The sequence below is a fragment of the Parathielavia appendiculata genome (assembly GCF_033297405.1).
Source record: "Parathielavia appendiculata strain CBS 731.68 unplaced genomic scaffold N657scaffold_29, whole genome shotgun sequence".
NCBI lineage: Eukaryota > Fungi > Ascomycota > Sordariomycetes > Sordariales > Chaetomiaceae > Parathielavia > Parathielavia appendiculata.
Window position 1 is genome coordinate 12,098 of NW_026944248.1, and position 25,812 is coordinate 37,909.

General features: G+C 56.4%; 13 protein-coding genes and 1 non-coding gene across 14 annotated transcripts; 9 read left to right on the forward strand and 5 right to left on the reverse strand.

Annotated features, from left to right (window-relative positions):
- Positions 1 to 1,563: 1,563 nt before the first annotated feature.
- Positions 1,564 to 2,091, forward strand: N657DRAFT_532653 (uncharacterized protein; the record flags this gene model as incomplete). Its single annotated transcript, XM_062787744.1, has 1 exon — positions 1,564 to 2,091. A coding segment is annotated over one exon (528 nt), but the record flags the coding sequence as incomplete, so codon positions are not given.
- Positions 2,092 to 3,290: 1,199 nt separating this feature from the next.
- N657DRAFT_637413 (UEV-domain-containing protein) lies at positions 3,291 to 5,110 on the reverse strand (the record flags this gene model as incomplete). Its single annotated transcript, XM_062791504.1, has 4 exons — positions 3,291 to 4,535; positions 4,590 to 4,828; positions 4,890 to 4,977; positions 5,060 to 5,110. 4 exons carry the CDS (start codon positions 5,108 to 5,110, stop codon positions 3,291 to 3,293), a joined length of 1,623 nt encoding a protein of 540 aa, XP_062643002.1.
- Positions 5,111 to 6,059: 949 nt separating this feature from the next.
- On the forward strand, positions 6,060 to 7,622 carry N657DRAFT_582000 (Indoleamine 2,3-dioxygenase; the record flags this gene model as incomplete). Its single annotated transcript, XM_062789580.1, has 1 exon — positions 6,060 to 7,622. The coding sequence occupies one exon, from the start codon at positions 6,060 to 6,062 to the stop codon at positions 7,620 to 7,622; it is 1,563 nt and encodes a 520-aa protein (XP_062643003.1).
- A 445-nt stretch (positions 7,623 to 8,067) lies between these two features.
- N657DRAFT_637415 (uncharacterized protein) lies at positions 8,068 to 8,868 on the reverse strand (the record flags this gene model as incomplete). The annotated part of the gene is made up of 1 exon (XM_062791505.1): positions 8,068 to 8,868. One exon carries the CDS (start codon positions 8,866 to 8,868, stop codon positions 8,068 to 8,070), a length of 801 nt encoding a protein of 266 aa, XP_062643004.1.
- An 898-nt stretch (positions 8,869 to 9,766) lies between these two features.
- N657DRAFT_684570 (uncharacterized protein) lies at positions 9,767 to 10,045 on the reverse strand (the record flags this gene model as incomplete). Its single annotated transcript, XM_062796693.1, has 3 exons — positions 9,767 to 9,776; positions 9,826 to 9,872; positions 9,929 to 10,045. The coding sequence occupies 3 exons, from the start codon at positions 10,043 to 10,045 to the stop codon at positions 9,767 to 9,769; spliced, it is 174 nt and encodes a 57-aa protein (XP_062643005.1).
- A 324-nt stretch (positions 10,046 to 10,369) lies between these two features.
- On the forward strand, positions 10,370 to 11,232 carry N657DRAFT_684571 (uncharacterized protein; the record flags this gene model as incomplete). Its single annotated transcript, XM_062796694.1, has 2 exons — positions 10,370 to 10,688; positions 10,742 to 11,232. 2 exons carry the CDS (start codon positions 10,370 to 10,372, stop codon positions 11,230 to 11,232), a joined length of 810 nt encoding a protein of 269 aa, XP_062643006.1.
- Positions 11,233 to 11,332: 100 nt separating this feature from the next.
- N657DRAFT_262809 (uncharacterized protein) lies at positions 11,333 to 11,795 on the forward strand. Its single transcript, XM_062786498.1, has one exon. It carries the CDS (start codon positions 11,433 to 11,435, stop codon positions 11,715 to 11,717), a length of 285 nt encoding a protein of 94 aa, XP_062643007.1. The 5' UTR covers positions 11,333 to 11,432; the 3' UTR covers positions 11,718 to 11,795.
- Positions 11,796 to 13,072: 1,277 nt separating this feature from the next.
- On the forward strand, positions 13,073 to 14,178 carry N657DRAFT_262890 (uncharacterized protein). The gene is made up of 2 exons (XM_062786499.1): positions 13,073 to 13,272; positions 13,349 to 14,178. The coding sequence occupies exon 2, from the start codon at positions 13,387 to 13,389 to the stop codon at positions 13,909 to 13,911; it is 525 nt and encodes a 174-aa protein (XP_062643008.1). The 5' UTR covers positions 13,073 to 13,272; positions 13,349 to 13,386; the 3' UTR covers positions 13,912 to 14,178.
- N657DRAFT_262986 (uncharacterized protein) lies at positions 14,082 to 14,985 on the forward strand. Its single transcript, XM_062786501.1, has 2 exons — positions 14,082 to 14,264; positions 14,397 to 14,985. Exons 1-2 carry the CDS (start codon positions 14,252 to 14,254, stop codon positions 14,888 to 14,890), a joined length of 507 nt encoding a protein of 168 aa, XP_062643009.1. The 5' UTR covers positions 14,082 to 14,251; the 3' UTR covers positions 14,891 to 14,985.
- A 1,104-nt stretch (positions 14,986 to 16,089) lies between these two features.
- On the forward strand, positions 16,090 to 17,926 carry N657DRAFT_650336 (glycoside hydrolase family 7 protein). Its single transcript, XM_062793916.1, has 3 exons — positions 16,090 to 16,729; positions 16,801 to 17,453; positions 17,525 to 17,926. Exons 1-3 carry the CDS (start codon positions 16,124 to 16,126, stop codon positions 17,541 to 17,543), a joined length of 1,278 nt encoding a protein of 425 aa, XP_062643010.1. The 5' UTR covers positions 16,090 to 16,123; the 3' UTR covers positions 17,544 to 17,926.
- A 285-nt stretch (positions 17,927 to 18,211) lies between these two features.
- N657DRAFT_650338 (uncharacterized protein) lies at positions 18,212 to 19,619 on the forward strand. Its single transcript, XM_062793917.1, has 2 exons — positions 18,212 to 19,085; positions 19,147 to 19,619. Exons 1-2 carry the CDS (start codon positions 18,476 to 18,478, stop codon positions 19,434 to 19,436), a joined length of 900 nt encoding a protein of 299 aa, XP_062643011.1. The 5' UTR covers positions 18,212 to 18,475; the 3' UTR covers positions 19,437 to 19,619.
- A 567-nt stretch (positions 19,620 to 20,186) lies between these two features.
- Positions 20,187 to 20,635, reverse strand: N657DRAFT_650339 (uncharacterized protein). The gene has a single exon (XM_062793918.1). The coding sequence runs from the start codon at positions 20,579 to 20,581 to the stop codon at positions 20,408 to 20,410; it is 174 nt and encodes a 57-aa protein (XP_062643012.1). The 5' UTR covers positions 20,582 to 20,635; the 3' UTR covers positions 20,187 to 20,407.
- A 3,133-nt stretch (positions 20,636 to 23,768) lies between these two features.
- On the forward strand, positions 23,769 to 24,935 carry N657DRAFT_582011 (uncharacterized protein; the record flags this gene model as incomplete). The annotated part of the gene is made up of 3 exons (XM_062789582.1): positions 23,769 to 24,037; positions 24,109 to 24,226; positions 24,339 to 24,935. The coding sequence occupies 3 exons, from the start codon at positions 23,769 to 23,771 to the stop codon at positions 24,933 to 24,935; spliced, it is 984 nt and encodes a 327-aa protein (XP_062643013.1).
- A 141-nt stretch (positions 24,936 to 25,076) lies between these two features.
- N657DRAFT_t154 lies at positions 25,077 to 25,177 on the reverse strand. Its single transcript has one exon. It is a non-coding gene; the product is annotated as a tRNA-Asp (tRNA).
- Positions 25,178 to 25,812: the final 635 nt, after the last annotated feature.

Genomic DNA, 25,812 nt, shown 5'->3' on the forward strand with positions numbered 1-25,812 from the left:
GTCAGAACGGGCTCAAAGCAGGGGAGCGGAACGGCCGGAAGAGCTGGAATCCAGTGTTGGTCACGGACAGGAGGAAGCTCTTTGAACAAACCTCTGGTTAGTGCACTCGTGGACTCCAAGGGCTCTGTCTTCGCCATGATTCTGAACGACGAAGGCAATGTCGGGTTCGCAGTTCCTTTTGTTTCATCCGCCGCCGCGCGACCTAGCAATGCCGAGTCCGCTCACAAGAATCGGTCCAGTTCTGCTCTCCGTGTTGTCAAGGACCGTGATGCAACCACTCGGAATCCCTTGATTGATCCCCTCAAGAAGGCGTCCCCTCCACAGCATCACCGGGGCGGTCAGCAGTCGCAGAGATTCTGTCAGCAACGGAATGGATTTCAAAATACAACCCCTAGTGTCGCAGATTTGCGGACAGCCTTTGAGCCGCAAAATGGGCCGAACACCACCACGCTTTCCAGTACCTCGCTTTCAAGGACACCAGCTCGGACACGAACTGGATACCCTGTGAAACTGACCACGATAGGCAGTTTGGAGCCCCGATGGACTTCTATATCGAGTGATCGGCTCTCTGTCCCCGACCCCAAAGTGCAGCTTGCTTCTGTCCAGCCTCCTGGGCCGAGACGTAAGCTTCCGTTTTGTCGGGCCGCGGACGATAATCATGCTACCGTTAGGCACTCCGAGGGCAAAGCACTCAGAGCCAGTCTTGTTGATGAGCTCACGAGAACCATTCAGACCAGAGCAGAACAGTCACCCAGACGCGGAAATATCAAGCACCTCGCTTCAAGAGAGTCATCGCCCTCTGGCTCAGGAGAGTTGCCGCCACTTCTACTATCAAGGACGGTCACGGTCGAAGCCTGCACCATACGCCCGAGTCCGAGGCTCACTCCTCAAAAGTCGCCGATCCGAAGACTTCCGCAGGACTCTAAAGATATGTCAAAAAAGCGCAGCCAGGTTATGGAGTCCGCTTACTCCCCTTATCTGCCTCAATGGAAGACCCGCATGGAGATGGGCACATTGAAGTCAAGTCCGAGCTTGCCCATTATCGTGTCAACCACGACTGCCGCCAGCAAGCGGAGCACCGTTCGAAAAACTTCGTCTTCCGCCAGTTTGGCAGCTCGCAGAAACCTCGATGTTGGCCGTCGTTTCGACTTGGAGACATTTTACAGCAGGGTCATTCTAGATAGTGGCACAGAAATCACGTCACAACTTGTCGGAACTGGAGCGGCGGCAGTCCACGAGTCGCCGGTCATGGACAAGATTCACCTGTTTGAGGAGATCTGCCAGCCTGCTGTCGGAGAGACCAGTGGTGGTCCCATGGCTCAGGCGAAGATGCCCATCAAGTGTGCGGATTACGATACTCAGCCACAAGGGAAACAACGGCCATCGTGGGAGCTGAAGTTGGGAGGCCCAACCATACGGTCATTCTCTTTCACCCGAAGCAAGTTCTCTATAGCAAGACGCCGAAGCGAAGATTCCAAGAATCATGGCAGTTCGCGAATCCCAAGATTCAGGGGCGCCGATGTCACTCCTCTTGAGACATCAAACCGCTTCACCTCCCGCCCCAAACGCCAGTCAAGTTCTTCCATCAGGGCCACGCTAAGGAAAATCTCAAGGTCTCACGGCACAGAGGAACAGGTCCGGTCTACCGCAGCTATCACACCGAAGCCCAGGACCTCTCAAACCGCCGAGCTTCTCAACAAGACAGCCAAGATTGCACCAGGCCCCTTTGCAACCATTCAAACACAGGCCGCACGCATGATCCCCCATCCTAGAGGCTCCGAAAGAACTGCATGGAGCAAAGCACCCCAAAGTCCATCCATCAACCAGGACACACCTTCCACCCAACGCGCACGCTATACAAACTCCCTCAGCAGAGCTTCTGGCGAGTCGTACAAAAAGACAGCTGCCGCCATGCCCGTGCTAAGCCAGGCGCGCGTCCACGCCCACGACATTACCAACCCCAAATTGGGCGGTGCACGAAACTATCATCAGCACCATGCCAGCAAGAGCATGAGCTGGGGTCAGCGCGCGGCGGCAGCGGCCCTGGATATTGGGCGGCGGTTCAAGGCGCGCCAAGCGAGTTCTTCGTCTTTCTCTACGCCGTATTTGGTGCATTTAGAGGCGCCTGCGCCCGCGTTCGCTTCATCTCATTCGCAGGCTAAGGCGTCCGTTGATGGTCACCGAGGGCAGGTTGGTGGTAGCAGCATTGCTGTTGGCAGACGGGGAGAACAAATGGGGAGGAGTATTGCGAGAGACGGAGAGATGAGGCGGGGCAATGGCCGTGGTCACGGCCTTGGAGAGATAAGTCGAGGTGTGCTGACGACGGGAACTCATCGCTCGGAGTAGGACGCTGTGTCTGTGGTGCCCCTTGAGCCGGCTGTGCCGGTGGCGACGCCCGAGTGTCGGCTGCTTCATCCGCGCCCGTCGAGAGTGCTGGACTTGGCCAGAATTGAGAAGTTTGGCGCGCCTGTTGGTGGTGGACACATGCTTGAGGAAATCAAGAGGGCGGAGGCGCCGGTGTAGTGAGTCGTGGTCTTATGCGGCAATTTGCCGTTGGATGATGGAGGAGAGCAAAGTTATCAGCACCTGGGTGGGACAGTATGTATTGTTTCGAGATGCGATGGTTATCCATAGTATGTGTTGACTCCCAACATTAGCACTGGTAGATGGATCAGGATTAGAAGCCGATAGTCTTGTGTAGGCTGCTGGATAAATCGGTAGGACGAACTAGACTTCAGCAGCAAATAGATTGCCTTCTCCGACAACGAGCGCAGCATACGGTACAACCCAGGTCTGGTTTGCCCGTTAGCGTGACACATGGCCGGGGTAGACATGAAGGATTTCAAGTAAGTCGAGAGAACAAAGAGAGAAGATAAAAGTAAGGTAACGTATAGAAGATGATGCTAATGTGTATCCGTAACAGAAGTAGGGGGAGGGGGAGCAATACAAAGTTAAGGAGGAAGAGGAAAAAACACAAGAAAGCGGAAGTGGAAGATGTAAGGAAGATTGTAGATACCTGAGTTTCGCGCCAACAAACAAACGATGTTTAAACTGTAGTGTGCTACTGGTGAAAGCTCCCTATGAGAAGTTCAAGTCCATCCGGACAGAGGGATGAGAAGCATTTGGCGGCTCTAGCATTTAGCTTCCAGTCGCAATACCACGCCCAAAACCACCGCAGTCGTTCCATATCAACACTTCAATTCATCGGACACCAATATCACCCCTCCCCCCATGCCCGCACAACTTCACCACCCTTCTTCAAGATGACCAGGGTAGAAGGTGCCCCAGTACTACCCGGCTAGCCCCATCCCCCTTCCAATCTTCTTCACCAGCGCCTTCTTCAGATACCACTCCCTCGCCAATCCCCTCGTCATCTTCGCAAACGTCTGCGGCGCAATCCGGCCCCTCTCGACAGCCCTCCCGAGCATGAAGATCGCGTCCGCCAGCGCGCGCTCCTCTGCGACGAGCTCGTACAGCTGGTTGCCCACCACGGTCGGCGCGACCAGCAACTCGTCGATGTCCGGCTTCGGGTGGCTGGCCGAATCCTGAATGACTTTGTCGGCCTTGCGCAGAGAGTCCTGCAGGATGGATGTGTTGGAGGTGAGGAGGTTTGTTAATTGGGTGAGCTGGGCGGCTTCCATCTGCAGGGTTGTCATGGCATGGAGCATGGCTGCGCGCTGCGCCTGAAGGCCCTGCAGGGAGGCGGTGTTCTGAGAGCGCGTCTTCTGCCGGAAAGCGTGAAGGGTTTGGGCCAACTGGTGTAAGAGATGGTCTTTTTCCGGGTTGGGCGGAATTGGTGGTGGTGCCACGGTTGACGGTGAGGGGATGGCAAGAGTCAAGTCGTCGTCCATTAGGTCTGGTGGAGGCGGCGGTTTGGGCGTAGACTGAGGTTGCATGGGAGGTGGTGGCTGTTGCCAGGTTGGGTGAGAGGCGTTGTATGTCTGTGGCTGGGTGGAGGTGGCTATTCGTCGGGGGTCGGTGGGTGGAAAGGGTGGCTGCTGCGGGCCTGATCGGAAACCAGCTGGTGGAGGACCATGGTACTGCGGAGGGTGTTGTGAACCTAGATTTTGCGCAGGAGGAGACAGTGGTCCACTCGGCGAGGATGAAGGGGAAGGGTGTGACGCTTGCGGCGGCAGCGGCGGTGCTGCATCATACCGCGAAGGCCCAGCTCGAGCGGGCTGCTCTTGAGGAATGTTTGCCGACTCCTGTACAGAATGGTTTGGAGGACCGCTAATCTTGGGCGGCGGCGGCGGGGCTGCCGGGCCGACATGTTGTACGGGAGCCGAGGACGGCTGCTGGTGGGGCACAATTTGAGTCCCAGGCTTCGGCGGGGGCGGAGGTGGCCTAGCTTCTTGCGGACTGGCAGATTTCATGCGACTGGCCGGTGTTGGAGCGAGATCTGGCGGTAGCGGGGGCACAGGGGGAGGAGTAGGTGTCTGCTGGGTGGGAGGTGGCGGACCTTGGCGGGCGACAACAGGTGGTTCCTTGGCAAATACGCCCTGGAGGATGGTAAGGAAGTCGAGAATGGTGGATTTCTAGCGAGTTAATCAGCCTCCCCTGATCATCATCCTCATGCCAGCCCAACGTACATCCCAAAAGGTTGACCAGCCGACAAGGTAAGGATGATAAACCTGACCCTGCGGATCGACGTGCTGGCCGGGGCGCACGACCATGGTCGCGGTCGGGGTCACGTAGACCAGGGGGGGCTCGCGCGGGTAAGCATGGGGCACCCATAGTGATATGGGGAAGCGATAGGTTGCGCCGCGGAAGAGGACCGGTATTGTGCCTGACAGATGGAGGAGCAGGGCCGAGGTGCCATTGGGGAAGGCTGCGCAAGAGTGGTCAGATAGGTTGGAGCTCGCAGGAGTGGGAGGCGGGCAGAAACATACTGTGAACATCAGTCCTGGGGGACAGCGACGGATACTGCGACAAGGCCTGGGCCACATCGTTGTATGTCCGGTTGACATCATGGTATTCCTGGGCGAGAGGACTCGGTCAGCTTGGTTTATCCTCAATCGACGACTGGAGTTCAATCCTGCGATGATTGTGGACGGCGCACACTTGTCAGGACGCTGTAGAGCCAGTTGAGGACATGTTGTTGGACCACCATTGTTGTCTGGTGCTACTGCGGCTCGGTGTTATCGTCGCATGGCCGGAAATCGTTGTGTTGTTCCGAACCTGGAAACGGCCAAAGTGGAGGAAAGTTTAGCCTTCCTGCCCCTCCGCACATCGCGTGTTTTGGCGCCATGACGACGGTTCCAGGGTAGAGATGGCCAAAGCTCCTTCCATAATGACTTACCCAGCTCCGAGTTGCCTGCCGGGTAATCGCGGGGCGCCGATCTCGGGTCACCTGAGGACAAGGACCGCCACATGCAAATCGTGGAACAAACGGTCGGTCATCCCGCAAGCTCCCGCACCGCAACTCTCCGACGTTGTCTGGATTGAACGCGCTTTGACCGATCAACCGGTCTCTGCTTGGTTTGAAATCTGCGAAGTTTCTCGATAAATCCGCGAGAAAGCGAAACCTGGCGATGGCTTGACTGCGATACGCTGCGAAGGCTTCCCGGCTGCGGCCGCAGTCGGAGTGGGAGGCATGCGGTGTCCCTATCTTTCTGGCCAACAGCGACCTTCTGAGACTGCGATATTTTCCATTCTCCACCAGGTCACAAGTTCAACGACCATTTGTTTGGTTATTCTTGGAAATTAAGAAACAGTGGAAACAGAGGGGCGAACTTCTGGCCGCTGATGTTCGTTTGATGACAAAGCCCGCCCCTCCGAGAAGACCCTGCGTTCAGCGTGAATGAGTTCAACTCAAGTCATCAATCTCGTCTCTTTCTCAAACCACATTTTCTTCCTTGCATTTCCTCAATCCCTCCTACATGCTCACGCCACCGTCCAGTTCTCGCACGGCTGAGGAGTATTACAGGACATATTCTGTATACTCCTTGCGTCAGGACTTTTTTGGTTTACCATACGAGACTCAATAATTGTCACCCGCACGTCTTCATTGGCTAATTGCACCTCATCTTGGTAACACCAACGAAACATATCCCGAAACCATGCTTCCTCCCATCCCTGTCTTGGCCGACTATGGAATATCTCCAACTCACGGTTTCCTCCCGGACGTCCTGCCGTTGACGAGACTCCCCGACCCATACTACAACAAATGGGAGGCCATCGTCGCCAACCTGCAGGGCCTCATCCTCAGTAAGCGACTGCGCGGAGTCGTCGATCGCCTCCCCGTGCTCTCTACCATCGGTTTGGAACACGACGCAGAATGGCGCAGAGCCTACATGCTGTTATGCTTCATGGCCCACGGCTACATCTGGGGCGGTGACAGTCCCAGCGACCGCCTGCCGCCTTCCATCTCAGTCCCACTTCTCAAGGTGTCGGAGCACCTCGAGGTGCCGCCCGTCGCCACCTACGCGGCTGTCTGTCTCTGGAATTTCAAGCCGCTCTTCATGGACGAGGACATTGATAATCTTGAGAACCTGGCCACCCTCACCACCTTCACCGGCGCCCTCGATGAGTCATGGTTCTACCTTGTCTCGGTGGCCATGGAAGCCCGCGGAGCGCCCATCATTCCCCTTATGTTGACCGCTATCGCCGCGGCGCGGGAGAATGACGCCGAAGCAGTGACGCGCTGCCTCCACACGTTTGCGGAGCGCTTGGATGACTTGACGACGCTGCTCCAGCGCATGCACGAGAGCTGCGACCCGCACATCTTCTACCACCGGATCCGCCCCTTCCTTGCCGGCAGCAAGAACATGGCCGAGGCAGGCCTGCCCAACGGCGTGCTGTACGAAGACGGTTCCGGAAACGAGGCGTACCGCCAGTACGCGGGCGGCAGCAACGCGCAGAGCAGCCTGATCCAATTCTTCGACATTGTCCTCGGCATCGAGCACCGCCCGACCGGCGAGAAGAAGCCCACCACGCAGGACGCAGAGCGCGTGGGCCGCGCCCCGCCGCCGAAGCACAACTTCATCATGGAGATGCGCCGCTACATGCCGGGCCCGCACGCACGCTTCCTTAACGACGTGCAGGCGGTCGCCAACATCCGCGACTTTGTCGAGCAGCACAGCGACAACCGCCCGCTGTGCGTCGCCTACGACGCCTGCCTGTCCATGCTCCGCGCCCTGCGCGACAAGCACATTGCCATCGTTACGCGCTACATTGTGCTGCCCTCCCGCGAGGTCCGCGCCCGCAGCCGCAGCCCCGAGGCCACGCGCAACAAGGTCAACCTGGCGACCGCCTCGCGGCAGCGCGCTCAGCCGCAAGGCATAGCGTACGATGCCCGCGCCGCCGCCGCTCAACAGGACGCTGCTGCTGCTGCCTCTGGGAACAAGGGCGGTGCCAACCTCAAAGGCACGGGCGGGACGGCGCTGATTTCGTTCCTGAAGCAGGCGCGGGATGAGACGGGCGAGCCGGCGATCGAGGAGTGGACGAGGCGGTTTATGAGCCGCCAGCCGAGGACCGAGGGCCAGAATGACTTCTTTGCTGGTAAGCCCGACGAAGGAGCTGGTCTGCAGGTCAACCCCGCCGAGGCGGAGGAGGTGGCGCTGCCTGGTCTCGCGGGCAGTTGGACAATGGATGAGGATGTGGGCGGGATTTGTAACTATTAGGTGTAAGGAGAGCGAATACTGGATACGGCATGGAAGAGAGCGGGCGTTTGGCGTAGTCATGCATGATAGAGCTCAGAGCGGGCATCTAGAGGGAGGCATACGTGTAAAGAGTATTGTCCAGAAACATCACCCATCTTAGCGTCTTCTAGCGAGTCAACGCTTGTCCATATCACGATTTCGTTGCGGAACATGGTCACTTTAGCTTCGCAAGCCGGGATCGAGTTCTCTAAGATAGTGCAAAATACATAAGTCTATTTTCTCGTCAAGTATGGTATGATACCCGAGAACTAATTGAGTCTCCTGTTCGGCACCAAAGCAGGAAATTTGGACTTCACAACGGTCAGTCCTCCCACCGAGGAAGATGACCTTGCCCCTCTCCTCACCTAACTCCCTTCCCTTTGTCTCCATCCAACACCCCTCTCCCCACAGCCTTACAATGACAGACTCACCACTCCTCCTTCCCTTGCCACTCCCCACCCTCCTCCACCTCCCATTCATCATCACCATAACCCCCATCAGCCTCCTGCCCCTCCTCATGCCCACTACGGCCATCACCCGCACCGGCACCACGCTTCCGCTCCCTCCGAGCCCTCTTCTTCTCCGCCCTCTCCCACCTCCTCCTCACCTGCAGCGCCAGCGCGGCCTTCTCCAGTTTCTTGGGCGTCGTGCCCATCAAGAAGATACCTACCTTTGCGTTGGTGGAGAGGGTGGAGGGGTTGACTTTGAGGACCTGGTTCTTTGTACCGGTAATGCTCTTGGTCTTGGTCTTGGTCTTGAAGGTAATACTTGCCTTGGACTTGGGTTTGTCAGCCTCTGTCTTGGTGCGTAGGTTGTTGTTGTTGCCGTTGTTGTTGTTGTTATCGTGGTCAATAGCAGCGGCGGCGCCGTTGGTGGCATTGGGAAAGAAGCCGCGGGGTTGTTGGATGGGAAAGGGCATTTGAGACGGGGCTGGGGAGGGAGGGAGGTGGTGGTCGTATGTCCCGTCGTAACCACCCAGCCCACCGTAACCTGGAGCCGGGGATACTGCCATGCCGTGGAAGAAGGCGGAGGAAGAGGGGCGGGGCCGGGACGGGCCGATCATGGATGGGCACTGGGCATATGTGCCTGCGCCTGCATTTTTGCCTGAGGCGGATGAGGGCAGCGAGACGGGGATTGATGGCTGGGACTGTTGTGAGTAGACTGACGAAGGGGGTTGGACGGGGGAAACGGGTGGGTGGATGCCACGGCGGCTGTTTCTGGAGGGCATCTTGCTAGGGTTAGTTGGTTGAGACTTGCTGGCTTGGAGTTCGTTGTGAGTGGCGTCTCTGTGTGGTCGTGCTTGGAAGACGCTGACGTCCTGTCAGGAAGGGATGTAAGTCGGTTTTAATAGATCCTGCCCGCTGACGATGGCGTTGTTCAGGACCGGAGTGGACAATGAGCGCAAACTTCTGTGCTTCCGCTGGCTTCTCGCCGGCAGAAACTGTTCGAGTTTTGTCAAAGGGCTTGCACTTTTGAACAAAGAAAACAGCCGAGACATCGTTCATTGCGCTTTCCTGGCCACGTTCCTCTAATTTCTGATTCGAGCTTGGGCCGAGAATGATGCCGCGCTGTCGTGACATGATGGCCACTTCACGGTGTGCCAGATCTCATGTTACAGTCGGGGATGGCAAGACGACGAGCCGTCATCCGCCGGACCTGTGACGCGACTCGCAGCCCTTGCCGTCCATGGCTTCAACGCTCAGGTTTGAGATAATATATGCGGCTCCAGGCGGAGTCGGTATGCTAGAGGCGTCATCTGAATGGATGTCAGAAAGTCAGTCATCACATGTCTGATCCGCCGAAGTTTGCCTTTCTGGGTGGACATGGAGAATGGATCGCCGCAAATAATGATGAAGTGGAGTAGATCTTCGATTGGTGTGGCTTTTGATCCCGTCGATAGTCACGGGCTTCCTGTTGCAAGCAGCCGATTGCGAGGGGCAGGTGTGTCAAATATTAGCATTGAGATTGATCCGCCGAACGCCGCCCATGGATCGCTCGAACTAGACATCGAGCGACGGTCCCGTCTAACCCATATCGTACAGGCATCGTTAAGCCTCCTTCATACAAGTGTTTATCTGCATCGCTAATGGCTTCCTCTTTCTCGTCGAATCGTGTTGTTCGGTCGATTACTGCGGGCTGAAATGTGTCAGAATGGTTGGCGCAAGCGGGGTCGAAGAATACAGACCAAAGAATGGCCTCAGCCCAGCCGGTAGCAAGAAATGCGACGGCGACCTGCTCGTCTGTCAGAGAGGAATCGCGATGGATGGAAAGGGGCGGGAAGGACCAACGCCGAAAGCAGTGACGCTGCGGACAATGGGGGCGTTCTCCGAAACGACGAACGCATTGTAGACGCCAGTGATGGGGTTGTAGGAGCGGCGCGAGCCGCCGAGACGCTTGGGAGCCATTGTGATGTGAGTGGGTATTGTTTTGATAGTTGTGACGCCGACTGGAAAGCTTGAAAGTTGAACTCGGTGATGCGCTTCTCAAAGTGAAATTTCGGGAACGCACGGACTCGGAATTCCTGTACAGTTTTTGGGCAGTTCTTGGCGCCGAGCTCTGATAAGATAAGTCGATGGAACCCGCGCTCATGACATCGAAAGTCACCCCTCCGTCCACATGCCTCCATCACTCATCAACTGATGTTGACATTGTGGGCCTGAGGAGGACGACGATGCAATGTCTGTTTGAACATATCATATACCCGCACATAGCAGTACCTGAATTCGAAAATGGCTGAAACCCCAAACTCTCTCGGCCCTGGCGGGTTCATGCCGCCATCAATGCCGTCCCCCGCTCCGAGCACATCCACCGTCAGATCCGTCGCCGGCCTGCCGCACCCACGCGCCCATGCCCTCCGTCCGGGCTCGGCAAAAGAGGACCAGGTGCGTCACTTTGTAGCCAGCCGCATGGAACACATTACCAGGCGGTTTGTCAAAAAACAGGGCAACGCCCCGCCGGGCAGCGAGGATGTGCAAGGCTACAAGACCATGGCCGAGTTGTGCAAGGATCTCGAGGGTGTGATTGACATTATTTGGTTGTCTGGCACGCGTAAGTAGCGTTTCTTTTGTCAGGTACGGGTGCGCCTTGCTGATGCCTCCCAGCAAGCCTCCAAGTCCCCTTCCTCCTCAACATTGCCAGCGAATTCAACACATGGGTAACCGGCTTTCCGGCATCACCCACCGCCACGTTTGCGATACTGCGCAAACTCGATCACTGCTTTGCCAGTTTGTTATCAGGCGAGGACGTTGAAACTCATGAGCCCCTCCCGGGCTTCGAAAATGGTCCCCGGGCCGGCATGAGCAGGACAGACATGGTCCGCTGCAGGAGTCTTGTTGAACAAGGACGCATCGTGATTGTGGATGTCATGAGCAAGGCGGTCGATGAGGAAGAGGGCGTGCAAGACGATGGAAATGAAGAACAGGAGGACGAGAGTGGACACAATGGGCCACGGAGAGCAGGGAAGGGCTTCTGGGACGACGAGGAGGAGGATCTGTATATGGACGTCGCGCGGGTGTACGAGAATACGTTGGTCAAACTTGGGGATGCTCTTGGGGATCCCGGGTTGGAAGAGGTTCAGATGTCTGCGGACTGAAGTCGGCGAAGCCCCGCTGCTTGTTCTCGAAACTGAGCTGATCGGGTGGAAGTCGCAAGAAACCCCGATTGTGCAGAAGCAGTTTGTTCCCCGGCATCAACTTTTCACTCCCTAAAGTCTTGCATTACAGGTACCCAGACTTTTTTTTTTCCTTTTTTTTTTCGTATTCACATTCATCGTTATTTGCCGTTTGTTTGGCCATGGAAAACGTCGCTTTTCACAAGAGGCTGCCAGTTCCTCTTCTTTCCGTCAGATCTCCAGTGGTTTTTGGCTTTTTGGCCACTCCCATCTTGCAACCGATATCGTCAGCCACCCTCCAATTTCTCCTTTCCATTTATTTCTCTTCCCAATTCTCGCTCCAATCTCTCTCTCCTTCGCACTCGGCCCTTCCCCGCTTGCATTTGCAGAGGTCATCGCATTCAGCAACCTTCTTTTCCGCACTTGACTTGAAACCCTGCGGTTATCGGTCATATCGACCTTTCTGAGAGACTGGACCGGCTGCAGTACTGCCAGCAACGGAGCGGATTTGAGTCGTCGATCCGCAAGAAGCCCTGATAACATGTAGGTGTACAGCATAGCCCGCGCTCTCTTCCGGAGGATTCGCTAATCATGAATCCATGTCCGGGCCACAGGACTCAGTTTCAGGTACCCGTGACCTTGGGGGCGCTCGCCGACGCGATGGCCGCAATGACGTTAGCTCCAGATGACAGTGCGGCCGCGAGCGATCTTGTCGTTGCCTTGTTCAAACGGCTGCCGCCCCCAAAGAAGGATTTCTTCTCCCTGTTCACCCAGGAGGCAACTCTGCGCACCAACCTGGCTGTCACGCACTTCGTGAAGGAGTCGAAGTTGTCCATCTTCTGACACCGACTCCGCCTATCTCCTGGAGATTATAGAGGAGGCTACAACTAAGCGTAGCCCACCTGGGCATCTCTTTGCTGAACTTGCTGTGCTTGCCGTCACGAAAAGCATCGCAGACGATAACGATAGCCTCAAAGCTCGCTACCTTCGATTCTGCCGGTGGCAAGCCCATGGCCGCAAGGACGAGACGGCGCAATTTGGTCTAGCATCCGACGTATGTCCTGTCCCGAGCGTTTCCAAGGCAGTCTTGCCTGAGTGGGATGAGCTCAACCACTGGGCCGAGTGCGGAAAAGGAAAAGAAGTGGGGGGGTAGGGGGGGGGGACGGGGCCCACCGACCGTGCTCAGGATGTCAAATCCGAACCGACAAGCACACGCCATTCGCCATATCTTGCTGCGGAAAGGAATGCCAGCGGCAGCACTGGACGAAGCACAATTCCTTGTCTCGACAGATGCGCCAAGTTTACCGCGCCATGTCGCTGTTCCGGGACATTCATGAACACTTCCTCGCTCTCACATTCCTGCAACGTATCAGGATTGTATTTTGGAGGAGATCACCGAGGCCGATGACTTGGCCGTGGTGAAGCGTCGATCTAACGATCAGAGTGTGTGTTATCGACCAGCCTTCACTCCGTTACGTGCTGAGTTAGCACGCTCGCCCGACATTTCCAGGGCCGTCATGGCACATGCAAGAAGTTGGGAGTGCTTTCTGGGATCATCGCTTGTAGAACATCATGTACGAGAACAGACAAACGCCTAGGCTTGAGGTAGGCAAGGTCGGGAGAAGATAGTCGGTCGAGCATCATATCTGCCTTGACGGTAATATCAGGGGCTTGAGGCTCGGTTTTCGCCATAAAGTTCAACCTTCGCATCACATATAGGTAATACAAACTGTTGATCCAGAATCACCGGCTTCTCATGATGCGGGTGGCTGCTGGCATAAAGCCGATGTCCGATTTACAATCAGAGCCAACTTCTGAGCCAATAACTCTGACTCTTTCCATGCCCACATTCAGCTTGATGCCCTCAATTGCAAAGTCAATTGTGGACAACCAGGGCTTTTGCTTCTCATCCCAGCCTCAATACCTCCTTTGAGACAAATACGAGTTCTTGCTTCCGCAACGGGTTACCTGTCTTCCGAACCGTTGCAGGCAGAAGCCTCACCTCTTTGACTCAACCCATCCGTAAGTTTTTTTTCCGTCCTTCTCCCTCCCTCAATTTATTCACATCGAAGCTTCGCTGACAGATTCGACTACCCAGGTCATGGATTCGCTTCGTATCAACGACGACCCAGAGGCATGGGCAGCAGTCCACAACAAGTCGTGGGACCCAGTCGAAAGGTTCTTCGGATATCTTGTTACTCCCGAACAGGACTTCGCATTACGGTAATACGAGTCTGCCATTATAACCATGCACAGGGCCTGCAAATCATTTTGCTTATCGACTGCATGTACCGAGCTTCTGTCGATCCCGACTTCGAATACATCCTCAAACACGCCAAGACGATGCTGTCAGAGATGAGGTCGGCCGGTTGCCTCTACCAGCAACTCGCCGCCCTCGCACTCGCCAAAGCTGGTGTGGCTTCCAATGATGGTTACAACAAGGCGCGACAGCTCCGATACTGTCAGTGGATGACTGAAGGCCGAAAGGATGGGACATCGCCCTTCATTGTGACCTTCGAGTCCGACAGGAAGAGTGCCGCGAAAGCAAGCTCCAAGGCCTTTCTCAGTCACGACCCGGCATCGAAGAAATGCGGCGACAAAGATGCCAATGTAAGCTGCTCGGGCTGTCTGATTCGAAGGGCACGGGCACAGCATATTTGAGACGGGATACTGCGGGCAAGGCGTGCCAAGTCAAGCATTGGAAGACACATAAGGACTTCTGCAAGCAGCTTTGGCAGATTTACCGTGCTAGCTCCATTTTCCGTGAGATCTTTAAGTACTTCATCACTATCACTCTCTCCAACAACAGGATCATCGAGGATATTGCCGAGAAGAACGACTAGTCATGGTGAAGGCCACATGAGACACCCGCGTTCCTCAGCAGTCTCCCTTCTGGGCTCGATTCCCTACGGAGATCGCCTCGTCACCCGACCTCGGAGTGGCAGCTGCGCTTCACAAAAGCTGCGGCATGGTCATCACAGGAGCGAAGGCCGTGATTTAGATGCTCATCCGACGTAAGTGCTGGGAGAGAAACTCCAATCCCAGGCCAATAGCCCACGTCTGGCCATCCATTGAACGCAAGCCCACTGGGCAACGCGGAACTTCCAGACAAGACAAAGTTTGCTGACGGAGGCTCGACCATACAGTAGCTAGGTTCAGGGGCCAAGAGGGAGACTATTTCAACTCCCTTCTGGTCTATGAGGCCGCGCTAGTCACTCTACCCTGCGGTGTATCTGTTGTGCTGGACCCCACGGCGCCCCAGCTCGGGTGGAAAGAGACTCTCTCGCCGCACGCGCAATTCAGCAAGCAGCGAGTCCACAAGGTTGTGAGCGCGGACAATGTTGCGCCCAAGCTTCCTGGCTCCCGGTTTGCGAACGAAGACAATCGCGCCATCCACCCGGACGAAGACATGCTCATGGAAGCCGTGATGCTGGGCCTGATACCCCGGATCAAGCAGCAGTACTTCCTCCAGTTGGATGAGGGCGAGTTCACCGCCGCCCGCGCCCGCGTGGTGGCTGCAGCCAAGCGCGGCCTGTCGACGCTGGCGGAGGAGATGAACAATTTGCTCGGCTCATCATCCTTCAGCCTTTCTTCCCTCGGTTTTGTGGCCAGCCCGGAATTCCGAAAAGCGTGGAATTGAGCTGGTGCAGCAAAGTGGAACATGCGACGGCGGAAGCGGATTCGAGTGGGATCCCTATCCTCCGGAAGAAATGGAAAGGGCGCGGGGTTGAGGTGATCAACATCAAGCGGACTCGAGTTCACTTTGATCCTGAGGGGTAGACTGAGGACATAGGGTACACAGAGCCAGCGTGAGCCAGGCGGACAGCATCATGGACCGTGAGACTTGGTTACTCGCCTACCTCTATGAGTCGTCTCCCCTGAGAGACATTTATGGCCCTGGTGTTGCCTTCACAATTTGGCCAAAAGAGCACCTCAAGTACGAAGCCGCTTTGATTGGTATGGGAGAATGTACTTGTAATGGCTCAAGTCAGGTGTTTTGGACTGGACAGCGAGGTTATCTGGCTGTGGGGACACCGAGAGAAGCTCGGTAATTCACGCAGCCATTGTGCACTGTTCGAGCTCTGCTATCATTGTGGCTCCTTGTACATTGGACTTGTAGTCAGCTTCATTAAGTTGATTGGTTAATACAGGTCTGTCTATCAGTTCATTGACAAGTTCAAGGAGAAAGTAAAAACGGCTCGAGTTCCCGGGTCTCACTCCCTGGTATGGTTCCCCCCTGCTCGCCAGAATCCCCTCCACGAGATGAGAAGCCACCACAAACCCACGTTGTAGCCCAGCTTGGAAGTCATTCGTTTGACCGGTCAACCCAGGTTTCCATCTTCTGCCAGGAGACCTCTCCACCTTCTCCCCCGCATTTTCAGTAGCTCATTCCAGACGTGGGAACTCGGTCCCTCAATGTCCGGTGGTGCCTTTTAGGCCGGCTTGGCAAACCTTCGCAATGCAACGCTGAACCAACAGTCCTGAGCCGCAGACATGTATTGTACCAACCGAGATCTCGCTTGGCACCGTCCCTTGCAGGTCATCCACACCGGAAACCCGGGCCCGCTGCCCGTTTCCCGCCATGGCACTCGCGAGCTTCCCCGAGGAAGCGGCTGGAAGCTCGGCTGGAAGCCATGGAAGGTTGTAGCCTGCCAATGGCGGCGCTCCCGTGGTGACACTGGGGCCGCATTCCGTGCGGAGACCCAAGATAGAAGATTCTTGGGGTGAGGAGAGGGTGGATCGAAGAGTCGGGAGGATGAAAGACGACAGCTTATATATTGGGCCTCTTCGCCGGGCCGTCCCACGATATCTCTCCGGTCTCTCCAGTCCTCGCTTCCCCTCTGACAAGACGGTGTGACAAAGACTCGACACAATGGCTCGCGGCATCGCTCTTCTCGGCCTCGCCTCGCTCCTCCTGGGCCTGGCCAACGGCCAAAAGCCCGGCGAGAGCAAGGAGGTGCACCCCAAGATCACCACGTACCGCTGCTCCAAGAAGCACGGGTGCAAGGCGAAGACCAACTACATTGTGCTGGACTCGCTGACCCACCCGGTCCACCAGGTCGGCAGCACGCTCGGCTGCGGCGATTGGGGCAACCCGCCCAACGCGACCGTGTGCCCGACCAAGGAGGCGTGCGCCAAGAACTGCATCATGGAGGGCATCCCCGACTACAGCCAGTACGGCGTCACCACCTCGGGCACGTCGCTGAAGCTGCAGCAGCTGCTCAACGGCAAGCTGGTCAGCCCGCGCGTCTACCTGCTCGACAAGTCCGAGAGGGAGTACGAGATGCTGCAGCTCACCGGCAACGAGTTTACCTTTGAGGTCGACGCCACCAAGCTGCCCTGCGGCATGAACAGCGCCCTCTACCTCTCCGAAATGGACAAGACGGGCGCCCGCAGCAAGCTCAACCCTGGCGGCGCCTACTACGGCACGGGCTACTGCGACGCCCAGTGCTTCACCACGCCCTTCATCAACGGTGTGGTACGTTACCAGTTCCTCTCCTCACTACTTCCGCTCAGGTTGGGTGACTACTGACCTTGAACAAACAACAGGGCAACATCGAGGGCAAGGGCTCGTGCTGCAACGAGATGGATATCTGGGAGGCCAACTCGCGCGCCAGCCACGTCGCCCCGCACACGTGCAACAAGAAGGGCCTGTACCTCTGCGAGGGCGCCGAGTGCGAGTTCGACGGCGTGTGCGACAAGAACGGTTGCGCGTGGAACCCGTACCGGGTCAACGTGACGGACTACTACGGCAACAGCAACGCCTTCAAGGTGGACACGTCTCGCCCTTTCAGCGTCGTGACGCAGTTCCCCGCCAACCGCCGCGGCAAGCTCGAGAAGATCCACCGGCTGTACGTGCAAGATGGCAAGGTGATCGAATCACACACGGTCGACGTCCCCGGCCTGCCCAAGACGGACAGCATGACGGACGAGTTCTGCGCGGCCACGGGCGCCGAGAAGTTCTTGAGCCTGGGCGCCATGCAGGGGATGGGCGAGGCCATGTCGCGCGGCATGGTGCTCGCCATGAGCATCTGGTGGGACGAGGGCGGCAACATGCGCTGGCTCGACTCGGGCGAGGCCGGGCCCTGCAACGCCACCGAGGGCCACCCTACCGAGATTGTCAAGGTCCAGCCCAACCCGGAGGTCACGTACAGTAACTTGCGCTGGGGCGAGATTGGCTCGACGTATGGCAAGGTCCGCCTGTAAGTAGAGCTTTAGAGATGAGCAGAGTGTAGATGAGATGCGGTATGGATATAAGACTTACAAAAGGTAGTTGCCGTCCACGGGCTTGAGACTCTTATGACATACAAGACCTTCGCACGCCAATTCCCTCCAACTTCGCATTAGTCGTCAGTAATGGTCCGGGCAACAGAGACCGAAGATGCTCAATCGGATGTTGCCGCGGGACTCGTGTGCTGGGGAGGGTTTTTTCAATTTCCGGTGTTGACAAGATACATCATTGCGGCCGCTTAATGATTAATTGGCTTGAGTCCCTTACAAGTGGAATGGGCAATTAATTAGACATGGAGAAGAAAATGGGCTTCGTACTACTCGTCTGCTCACCTCGCTGCCCAGAAGAAAGCCAAGGCAATTCTGCGTATTCACAGTGTACAGTAGCCCATAGACTCAGGATAGACGTTGATCGAGTGTAATGGACAAGCCGGTTTGTCGGGCGCGAGCAGGACCTGTCAGAGGTTGTGACCGTCGTGTCCTCCAAAATCGCTGGTTTTGGGTGTTTGTGGTTCTCAAGAAATTTTAGAACACAAGTGGTCATAGTTACTGTAACAACTACTAACCCTCACTTTCTTTGACTGGACCCCACACCGGTCCCCAACCACCAACTGCCAACCTTGCTCCCCACACACCAGAGTGCGGGGATGCTCCGCATCATCGGCAACGTTCTCCATATTCCCCATCTGGACCCTTGCTTGAACCGCTCGAATCTGGAAGTTCGGGCAGGCCACTCCGGAGGACAGCGCATCGGTTTTGCGTGATGGAGAAGCATGAAAGGGCTATTTACCGGCGACTGTGGCCAATTCCGTTGACAATGGCTTCAGCGCCGTCTTCTCCCACTTCAGCCGTGGATTCATTGCTCACTCTCTCCTCCTCAACCGCTGCGCCAGGTTGAGGTTGTATTAGTCCTGCCGGCTCTGCAAACGCGTTGACTGGGACAATCTGCCAGCAAAGCAACACCTGCTTCAGAAACCAGAACGCAGCATTCAGAATGAGACTCGACGCCCTCTTCACAGCCGCCTGGCTCGCCGCAACAGCCACGGCCATCGGCCCCGCATCCCCAGACAAGCCCCCGCGCCTGCAGGGCAAGCCCGAGAAGATGGCGTCCTGGCGCTGGCCAAACCCCTTCGCCTCGCCCCGATACGCGAAGTACACCCCCGCTTGCGAAGCCGAGCGCACCTTTACCGCGCGAGAGCACCTCCTCGACGACCTGTCCGAGCCGGGCCCCAACGGCCTGCTCGCGTACCGCGACGCGCTCCGGTCTGTCTTCTCGGCGCGTGAGTACCCGGGTAGCTGGGACGGCATCGACCCCCACGGCTACGACCGCAAGCTGCTCATCATGGACTACGACGCGATGCCGCTCAAGGTGCGCGAGTGGATCGAGGAGCAGGAGAGGAGTGACGGGCCTGGTAGGGGTCTGTTTGCCATCTATGGGCGGCCCGCGCCCGGCACGAGGGTTATGAATACGATCAAGGTGCCGGAGGAGGTGCCCGTCAGCGAGGAGTGGCGTGGCAAGGACGACAGGAGGGTGGTGTTGTTTGCGCCGGGGGCTATCTATGAGATGCTGCCGCTTTGGGTGGCTGAGGGGAGTGACTGCGAGGGTGAGTTGGCTGTTCCTTTCGCTAGATTGATGGGTGGGGTTGGTGCTGACATGAGTTACAGAATCGCTGCTTGACCTCTCCAAGTACTCCGCCAAACTCGCCGACGGCCGCGTGGTCGCGTACCCCGTCCAACACACGTCGCCCAAGTTGAATGACCGCGAAATCGAGTTCCAGATCAAGGCGCAGGTGCTGAAGCTGAAGGAGGGCGAGGTGGAAGAGGATGTGTTGGAGATCGCTCAAGGACCGGAGGCGGCCGAGAAGGGAGAGGAGACAGAGGCGGCGAAGTCGGAGAAGGCGGGGGAGACAAAGAGCGTCGAGGAGGCCAAGAGAGCCGGGAAGGATGAGCTGTGATGCGCGCAATGCGAGAGGAAGGAGAGCTGGAAGAGAAGCGGAATCACAAGCATCTTTATTGTAGAATATCTCATCTGTCATTGGATAACGAACCGCGTTTCAGATACCCCGGATTTGTATTTCGGCTGCAAGCTCGGCATACTTTGACGGTGTGTATTGATCCAGCCCCTACTTACATACGCCATACCATTCCCCAGATGTGATCCCTCAGACCCCTTCAATATATAACGCATGGAGAGTCTTCCATTGTCTGAAAGTAGTATACAAGTCTGCCGCTATTGCGAAGACCTGCATCAGGGTTGGCCTTCTCCCGCTTGTCACTGCTATATCCCACATGCTCCCGATTCGCGCGGCTCCCTGGACCAGCACAATCCCCGGCAATGACCAGCTTGGAAGAATACTGCGCTTGAACCGCACGGCCGCCGATCCATGCATCACGAGCTTGAAAAGCTCAAACCCCGTCACATCCGAGTCCCCAGTGACCCAGCAGATCGACGCGACAATCAACCACAGACCCAGAGAAGCATTGAAACTTATTTGAACAACGTCACGCAGCTCGTCGCCAAGGGCCCGAGCAACATCTTCGCCGTCGAAATGTCCCGCGACAAAACGGATTATGGTGAGCGGGACTTGCAGCGTGACAAGCCAGACGGAAAACCACTGCGTCATAACCTCAGTGAGTAGCTCGCCGCGGCCGTCGTCGGTAGTGTTCCCGGGCACGGGAACCAGTTTGAGATTCATTTCGTCGAGGTTCTGAGCAAGTGCTCGGGTGATCAGCAAGCGCGGCGATTATACCACTTCGCGGGAACTGGGAACTGGGCGAGAGTTGTTAGAATCGGGACCTGACCCGGGCCTTTCTAGTGCTTTTGGTCGGAGGAGTTGCAGCACTTGCCCTTTGATGTGATGGTTTTGACGTAACAGTGGTCAAATCTGTCGTGGATGACTCGGACTCGATGTGTCTTTTTGTGTGCTCAACCGTAAGCTGGATCGATAGCTTCCAAGGTATCTCTTGGGGCTCGTGAAGGTGAACCACGGGGCGGATTAAGCCGGGACCGAGACTTCTGAGGCCAAGTTGGACGAGTGGTCGTAAGGCTAAGATACGTCGGCGAGTGAGGGTCTAGGAAGTTGGAGGGAAGGAAAGTCATTAGGTCACAATCGCATGTGGAGTCAAGAGTGGTACTGTATGCTGCTGTACCGCGTTGTTATGATTATGGACAAACCGCGGGGAGACGTCACTGAGCCATAATGCTTCGTAGATTCACCTCTAACCGTTCGCGCGTCATGCATATGTGGGAAAGACAAACGTGAGACTAAGGTAGTTGGTCTGGCTCGAGGGCTTTACATGTGACGTGTCTCTGATCGGGTAGGCCTTGAGGGCGCACCGAAGCAGCGGCCCTAGCAGTAAGTGCGAGAACCGTCATTGCTGCTTGAAATAATGTCTTGCAACGAACGATAGCCACGTTCCTTAGAGATGTTACTACATAATCGTGCTGCCGTTGTAATTGTGTCGGTCGTTAATCATGTGCTCCGTGCTGTCTTCTCACTGCCGAAACACTTTTGGATGAGGTGTGGTTGCTAAGCGATACGCCGAAGAACAGGTTTCGCTGGCCATACTTCGGACCTAGAGAGGCGTCTGTCGCAACCAGGACAGTGTAATATCGTCGAATGGAAAGACGAGGTGCTTTAATTTAACCTCTGCTCGAGACGAGACGTGACTCAAAGTGAGCACTTGGAGAGGGTTAAGGCTGTTTTGGGTGGTTATGTGCGAGTCAAGTGGGGTCTTGACTCTTGACTCTGACAACGAACGATTCAGCGATCTAGCGATCTAGTCCCCACACTGTTTGCCAATAATCTGTGCATCCTCGCGCCTCCGTTCCCAAACTGAAGCTTGCTCGATACTTGAACGACATCATGTTTCGAACCCTGCCACAGGAGCGCTTGATATCATTGTTGGCGAGGTGTTTTCATGGCGCCTCTCCCACTGGGCCACTTCTATCCGCCCCCTTACAAAGTTCACCGCTGATCCGAGCTGCAGCTAATGCCCAGCGATGTTAAGGCACTATCTCAAGTCTCAAAGTCCCTCAACTTGGCGCTTGCTAATGCCGTCTGGAAAGGCATCCGTGTCAATGTCCAAAGCAAAAATTGAAGACGAATATAAGATGGACGCCAAGTCAATGGCCCGGTGTGACCGCGCTTTGCGACATGCTTCAGCCGCCATGCGCCCCGCGCCCCAGCTCACATTCGAGTGCCGCTTCCGATCTTGCGAACATACGTTGCGTGATTTCAGGTAACGTAGAACTCGGCCACTTTCTTCCGCCGGCTTCCGCTCTAGGCGCTCGACGAAACCATGCTTACAGCAGCTGCTGGTGGGACTTGGAGCCTGCGTTCCGCCCAACTTGATCACAGCACTCGGTGAACGTCAACCGCAACTCAAATCCCCCGGTCCACCACTTCATCTCTCTGTTCTGGGAACATCGAGCGCAACGTAGTCGACTTGTCGCTCTTCAGAGGGCTTAAGCGCATCTCCTGGGGAGCTTCCCCTCGGAGAATTTCGAAGCTTTGTCCCAAGCAATACAAAATAATCCATACAACCTCAAGCAAGTAAAACTGGCTCTCTCCCCCGCCGACTGGGTTTATATCTACCGCCAAGTTCATCGCGACCCCGACATTCCCGCGCTGGACCTGCTTGTTGATCTTTTGCTGTCGGCGAGCGTTTACCAAGTACCGGAACCCATGTTCCCCTCGCTGCGCGTCCTTTCGCTGGATTCGCTCCCGATCGACGAGAGGACCAGTAACGCGCTCGTTCGAACCATTGACTTTGGCGCCCTCGAGTAATTTACTCTATGGAACTGCTCGACTGGGAGCACTTACTCGCATCGCTCTTGGCATCTGCGACGCCAGTCTAGCTCAAGAGGTCTCGGATTGGCGTGTGCCGACTATGGAAACGGCGGGTGGTGGCCTGTTGCTCGATTGCCCGGTCGTTTGAGGGGTTGGAGGAGCTCTTTACTGGAATCTGGGAAACCGATGTGGTTCAGCCGGATGTTTGGCGTGCCACGGTGCGGCACAGACGGACTCTCAAGAGATTCGTGGGTCACAAGAGGTTGTATCTGGATCAACCCGATGATGACGAGATTGATTCTGATTCCGTACCCCTGACCCTTGAGAATGCCGTATCGCTTCGGAGTCGCTGGAATAGGATCTGGAAGTCAACCCCCTGCATTCCCTACAGTTCGAGAATATGGGATTGTCTGATCAGCCGAGCCAACTATGGGTTTTGTCACTTTACTCTTCTCCAATGTGGTGCACGCAGCAGCAGACTCGTGTGTTCCAGCCGGCGCTATTGCGGCCAGGCACTACAAGCCCGACCCTCAGGCTTCTCCATCTTCGTCAAACCGGTCGTGACACATACAAAAGAGGATCCTTGTTTCTCAACCAGACACGGAACGAACTGCCTGGCTTGGATCTCCATCAGGGCCGTATCTGCGTCGCCTCCCATGGCACGCTGCAGGAGTTGCTAATCGAACCTCTGCGAGAGCTGGTAGAGTGGGCTTTTTGGGCCTGAAGCCATAGCGTCTCTCCAGGTCTTCGCTTGCGGGGTTCTCGCTCATGGGAGGAACGGTCGCTTCCTGCACAACATCTTTGTGTGTCGGAATAACAATAACAAGGGTGCCAGGGACGGCGGCCGCGGCTAGAACGTTTTTGATGCGCGCGATGAGGAGCGCCGCCACCAATGGGCGGCATTGTGCGTCCTTACCGGCGCGCGTGGGAATCTTGTCCAATGCGACCTTCCGCACCCCACAAGCCGTACTGCTTCTAGGCTCCCCCACTGCCCTCAACACACTGGAGGAGGAAATCGCTACTTACCCATACCTCTGAACCAATTGTCGTCGCGACGGTTTGCGTTGGGGCAAAAGCAGGCTTAGAGTATGGATAACTCAATCATGAGTTTGGGGTCCCTTTTGGTTTCCATAACTGTCTTTCTTTACAGAGCTTGATGTGACGTTGGTCCTGACTGAAAAGGCCACGACGAGCCGGACGGTGATGTCACTCGGCGGCACTAACACGGAATCCGACCAACCTGACATTTCTACTAATAAATGCTGTCAGGACTAATTATCAGATTTTGGACGATCATCGAATTCATTCTCTTCATTTCCCAGCTTACTTTGCACACCACGTGCAGCCATCCACATCGTATTGAGTCTTCTGAGGCCCGAAGTTTCGAGTCGCCAACACCAAACCCTGAACAGCACGACACCGCCGACCAAGCGCCACTGGGCTTCAGCCACGAAAATGGCCTCTCGGCACATTTCAACCTTCCTTCGGCCAGCGATGCAGCGACTGCCTGGGGCGGCATATCGTCACTTGGCCAAGTCTTGCAACTTCAGGGCATTCTCCACAACCGCCCTCCAGCCCACAAAGGGCTCACACCGTGATGCCGCGTCCAAGCAGCCAAAGGTCATGCTCGAAGACGAAAACGCCTTCGGCTTCATCCGCCACAACCCGCGTCCCCCAAAGCCGCGGAAAATCGGCGTCACCGAGATCAGAGGGCCGTACTACTCCGTGATGGGGAAGCACTATTTGAAGGACGTTCTCGAGACGTGAGTTGCCCTCGTCAGCGATGTGGCAAGCAACGGTGTAATCCTCGGGCTGACTGGTTGTGAATAAACAGCATGGGCCACCACATTGACGGGCTCAAGTTCGCGGGCGGTTCATTCTCCCTCTTCCCCGAGGACAAGCTGCGCGAGCTGATTGAGCTTGCCCACGAGCACTGCGTTTACGTCTCTACGGTCTGCCACCCCTTTCCCATCTCCATCGCGCCGCTTCAGCCAATGCGTTCGGCACCCTGTTCTTAAAGAGCCACTAGGTCTGAACATGGGAAGTACTGACCAATGCAAACAGGGCGGTTGGATTGAGCACATCCTAACCCAATCCGACCCATCTACCGCCATCACGCGCTACCTCGCAAAGTGCAAAGCCCTGCAGTTCGACGTCATCGAGATCTCGTCCGGTTTTCTCTCCCTGCCGCCCGACGACTGGCTGCGCCTGATCGACCGCGTTCACGCCGAGGGCTTGACGGCCAAGCCCGAGATCGGCATCCAATTCGGCGCCGGCGGCGACACGGACGCGGCCGAGCTGGAGGCGCTGCAGGGCCAGGGCGGCGGCGGGACGTCGGACCAGTCCAAGATTGTCGATCTGGCCAAGCGCTTCATCGAGGAGGCTGGCGTGGAGCGCATCATGATTGAGAGCGAAGGTATCACGGAGAATGTCAAGGCCTGGCGGACGGACGTGGTGCAGGCCGTCTTGGCTGGGTTGCCCAAGGAGAAGGTCATGTTTGAGGCGGCGGAGCCCAGGGTGTTTAATTGGTATGTGAGGGAGTTTGGGGCGGATGTGAATCTGTTTGTGGACCATTCGCAGATTGTGCAGCTGAGCTGCTTGAGGGAGGGGATCTGGGGGATGAGTGACACGTTTGGGAAGGTGGTTACGTACCGGGGCTGATCCAGGGAGGAATTGCGTGGCAAGGGCGGGGGGGAGGAAGGGAGGGTAAAGGGATGCCAACAAGCGTAAGGACCGAGGTCGATGTGAAAGGGAGCAAAACCAAGTCAAAAAGATAGAACGGTCCAAGTGGATCACGATTGACTCTCCCGCCGGGAATTGAACCCGGGTCTCGAGCGGTGTCTGGACCAGGAGGAGCCTGGTGCGATGACAAGCTCACATACTGACCACTATACTACGGAAGACAGGTGGACGTGTGGCATCCACCGTAGCTGGTTGGGCGTTGCAACAGTGTGAGGGACTGGGCTTGATATAGGAGAAAATTAGGATAGTGCGAGCTTTGCAACAAGAAGTATCTCTGATTGTACGGGGTCGCCAACCTAATTGTACGGGGTCCGCACAGACCACCTGGACGAGGCTCACTGCAGGTGCAGGGCTCAGCCCGTTACAAGCAGGTGCGAAGGTGCACCCCTCTCCACCACCACTACCTCGGCGGTTACCACGCAACTGAGCGCGATCTGAAGCTATTCAGAAGCCTTTAAACGCACTAGAGGAATACCGTTGCATTATCACTAGTACACAATACTACCATCCCCAATCCAACCCACCCAACCCCCACCACCCGCAACCAACCCGCCAAGATGGCTGACGACGGCGGCGGCAGGGCTCGCGGGCTCGGGGGACTACAGGAAGACGGGCAAGAGGTCGGGGACGAGGAAGAGGTAGCGGACGGGGACGAGGCCAGCAAAATAGAGTAGAGGAGACCCAAGGAGGTACAGGTCCTGAGTCTGGCGCAGCCATACAGCTCGGGACGCCAGCGCCGGACACCCCCTTGGCTAGTTGACAGATAGGAATGGATGCCTGATTTCCCTGCGATAGA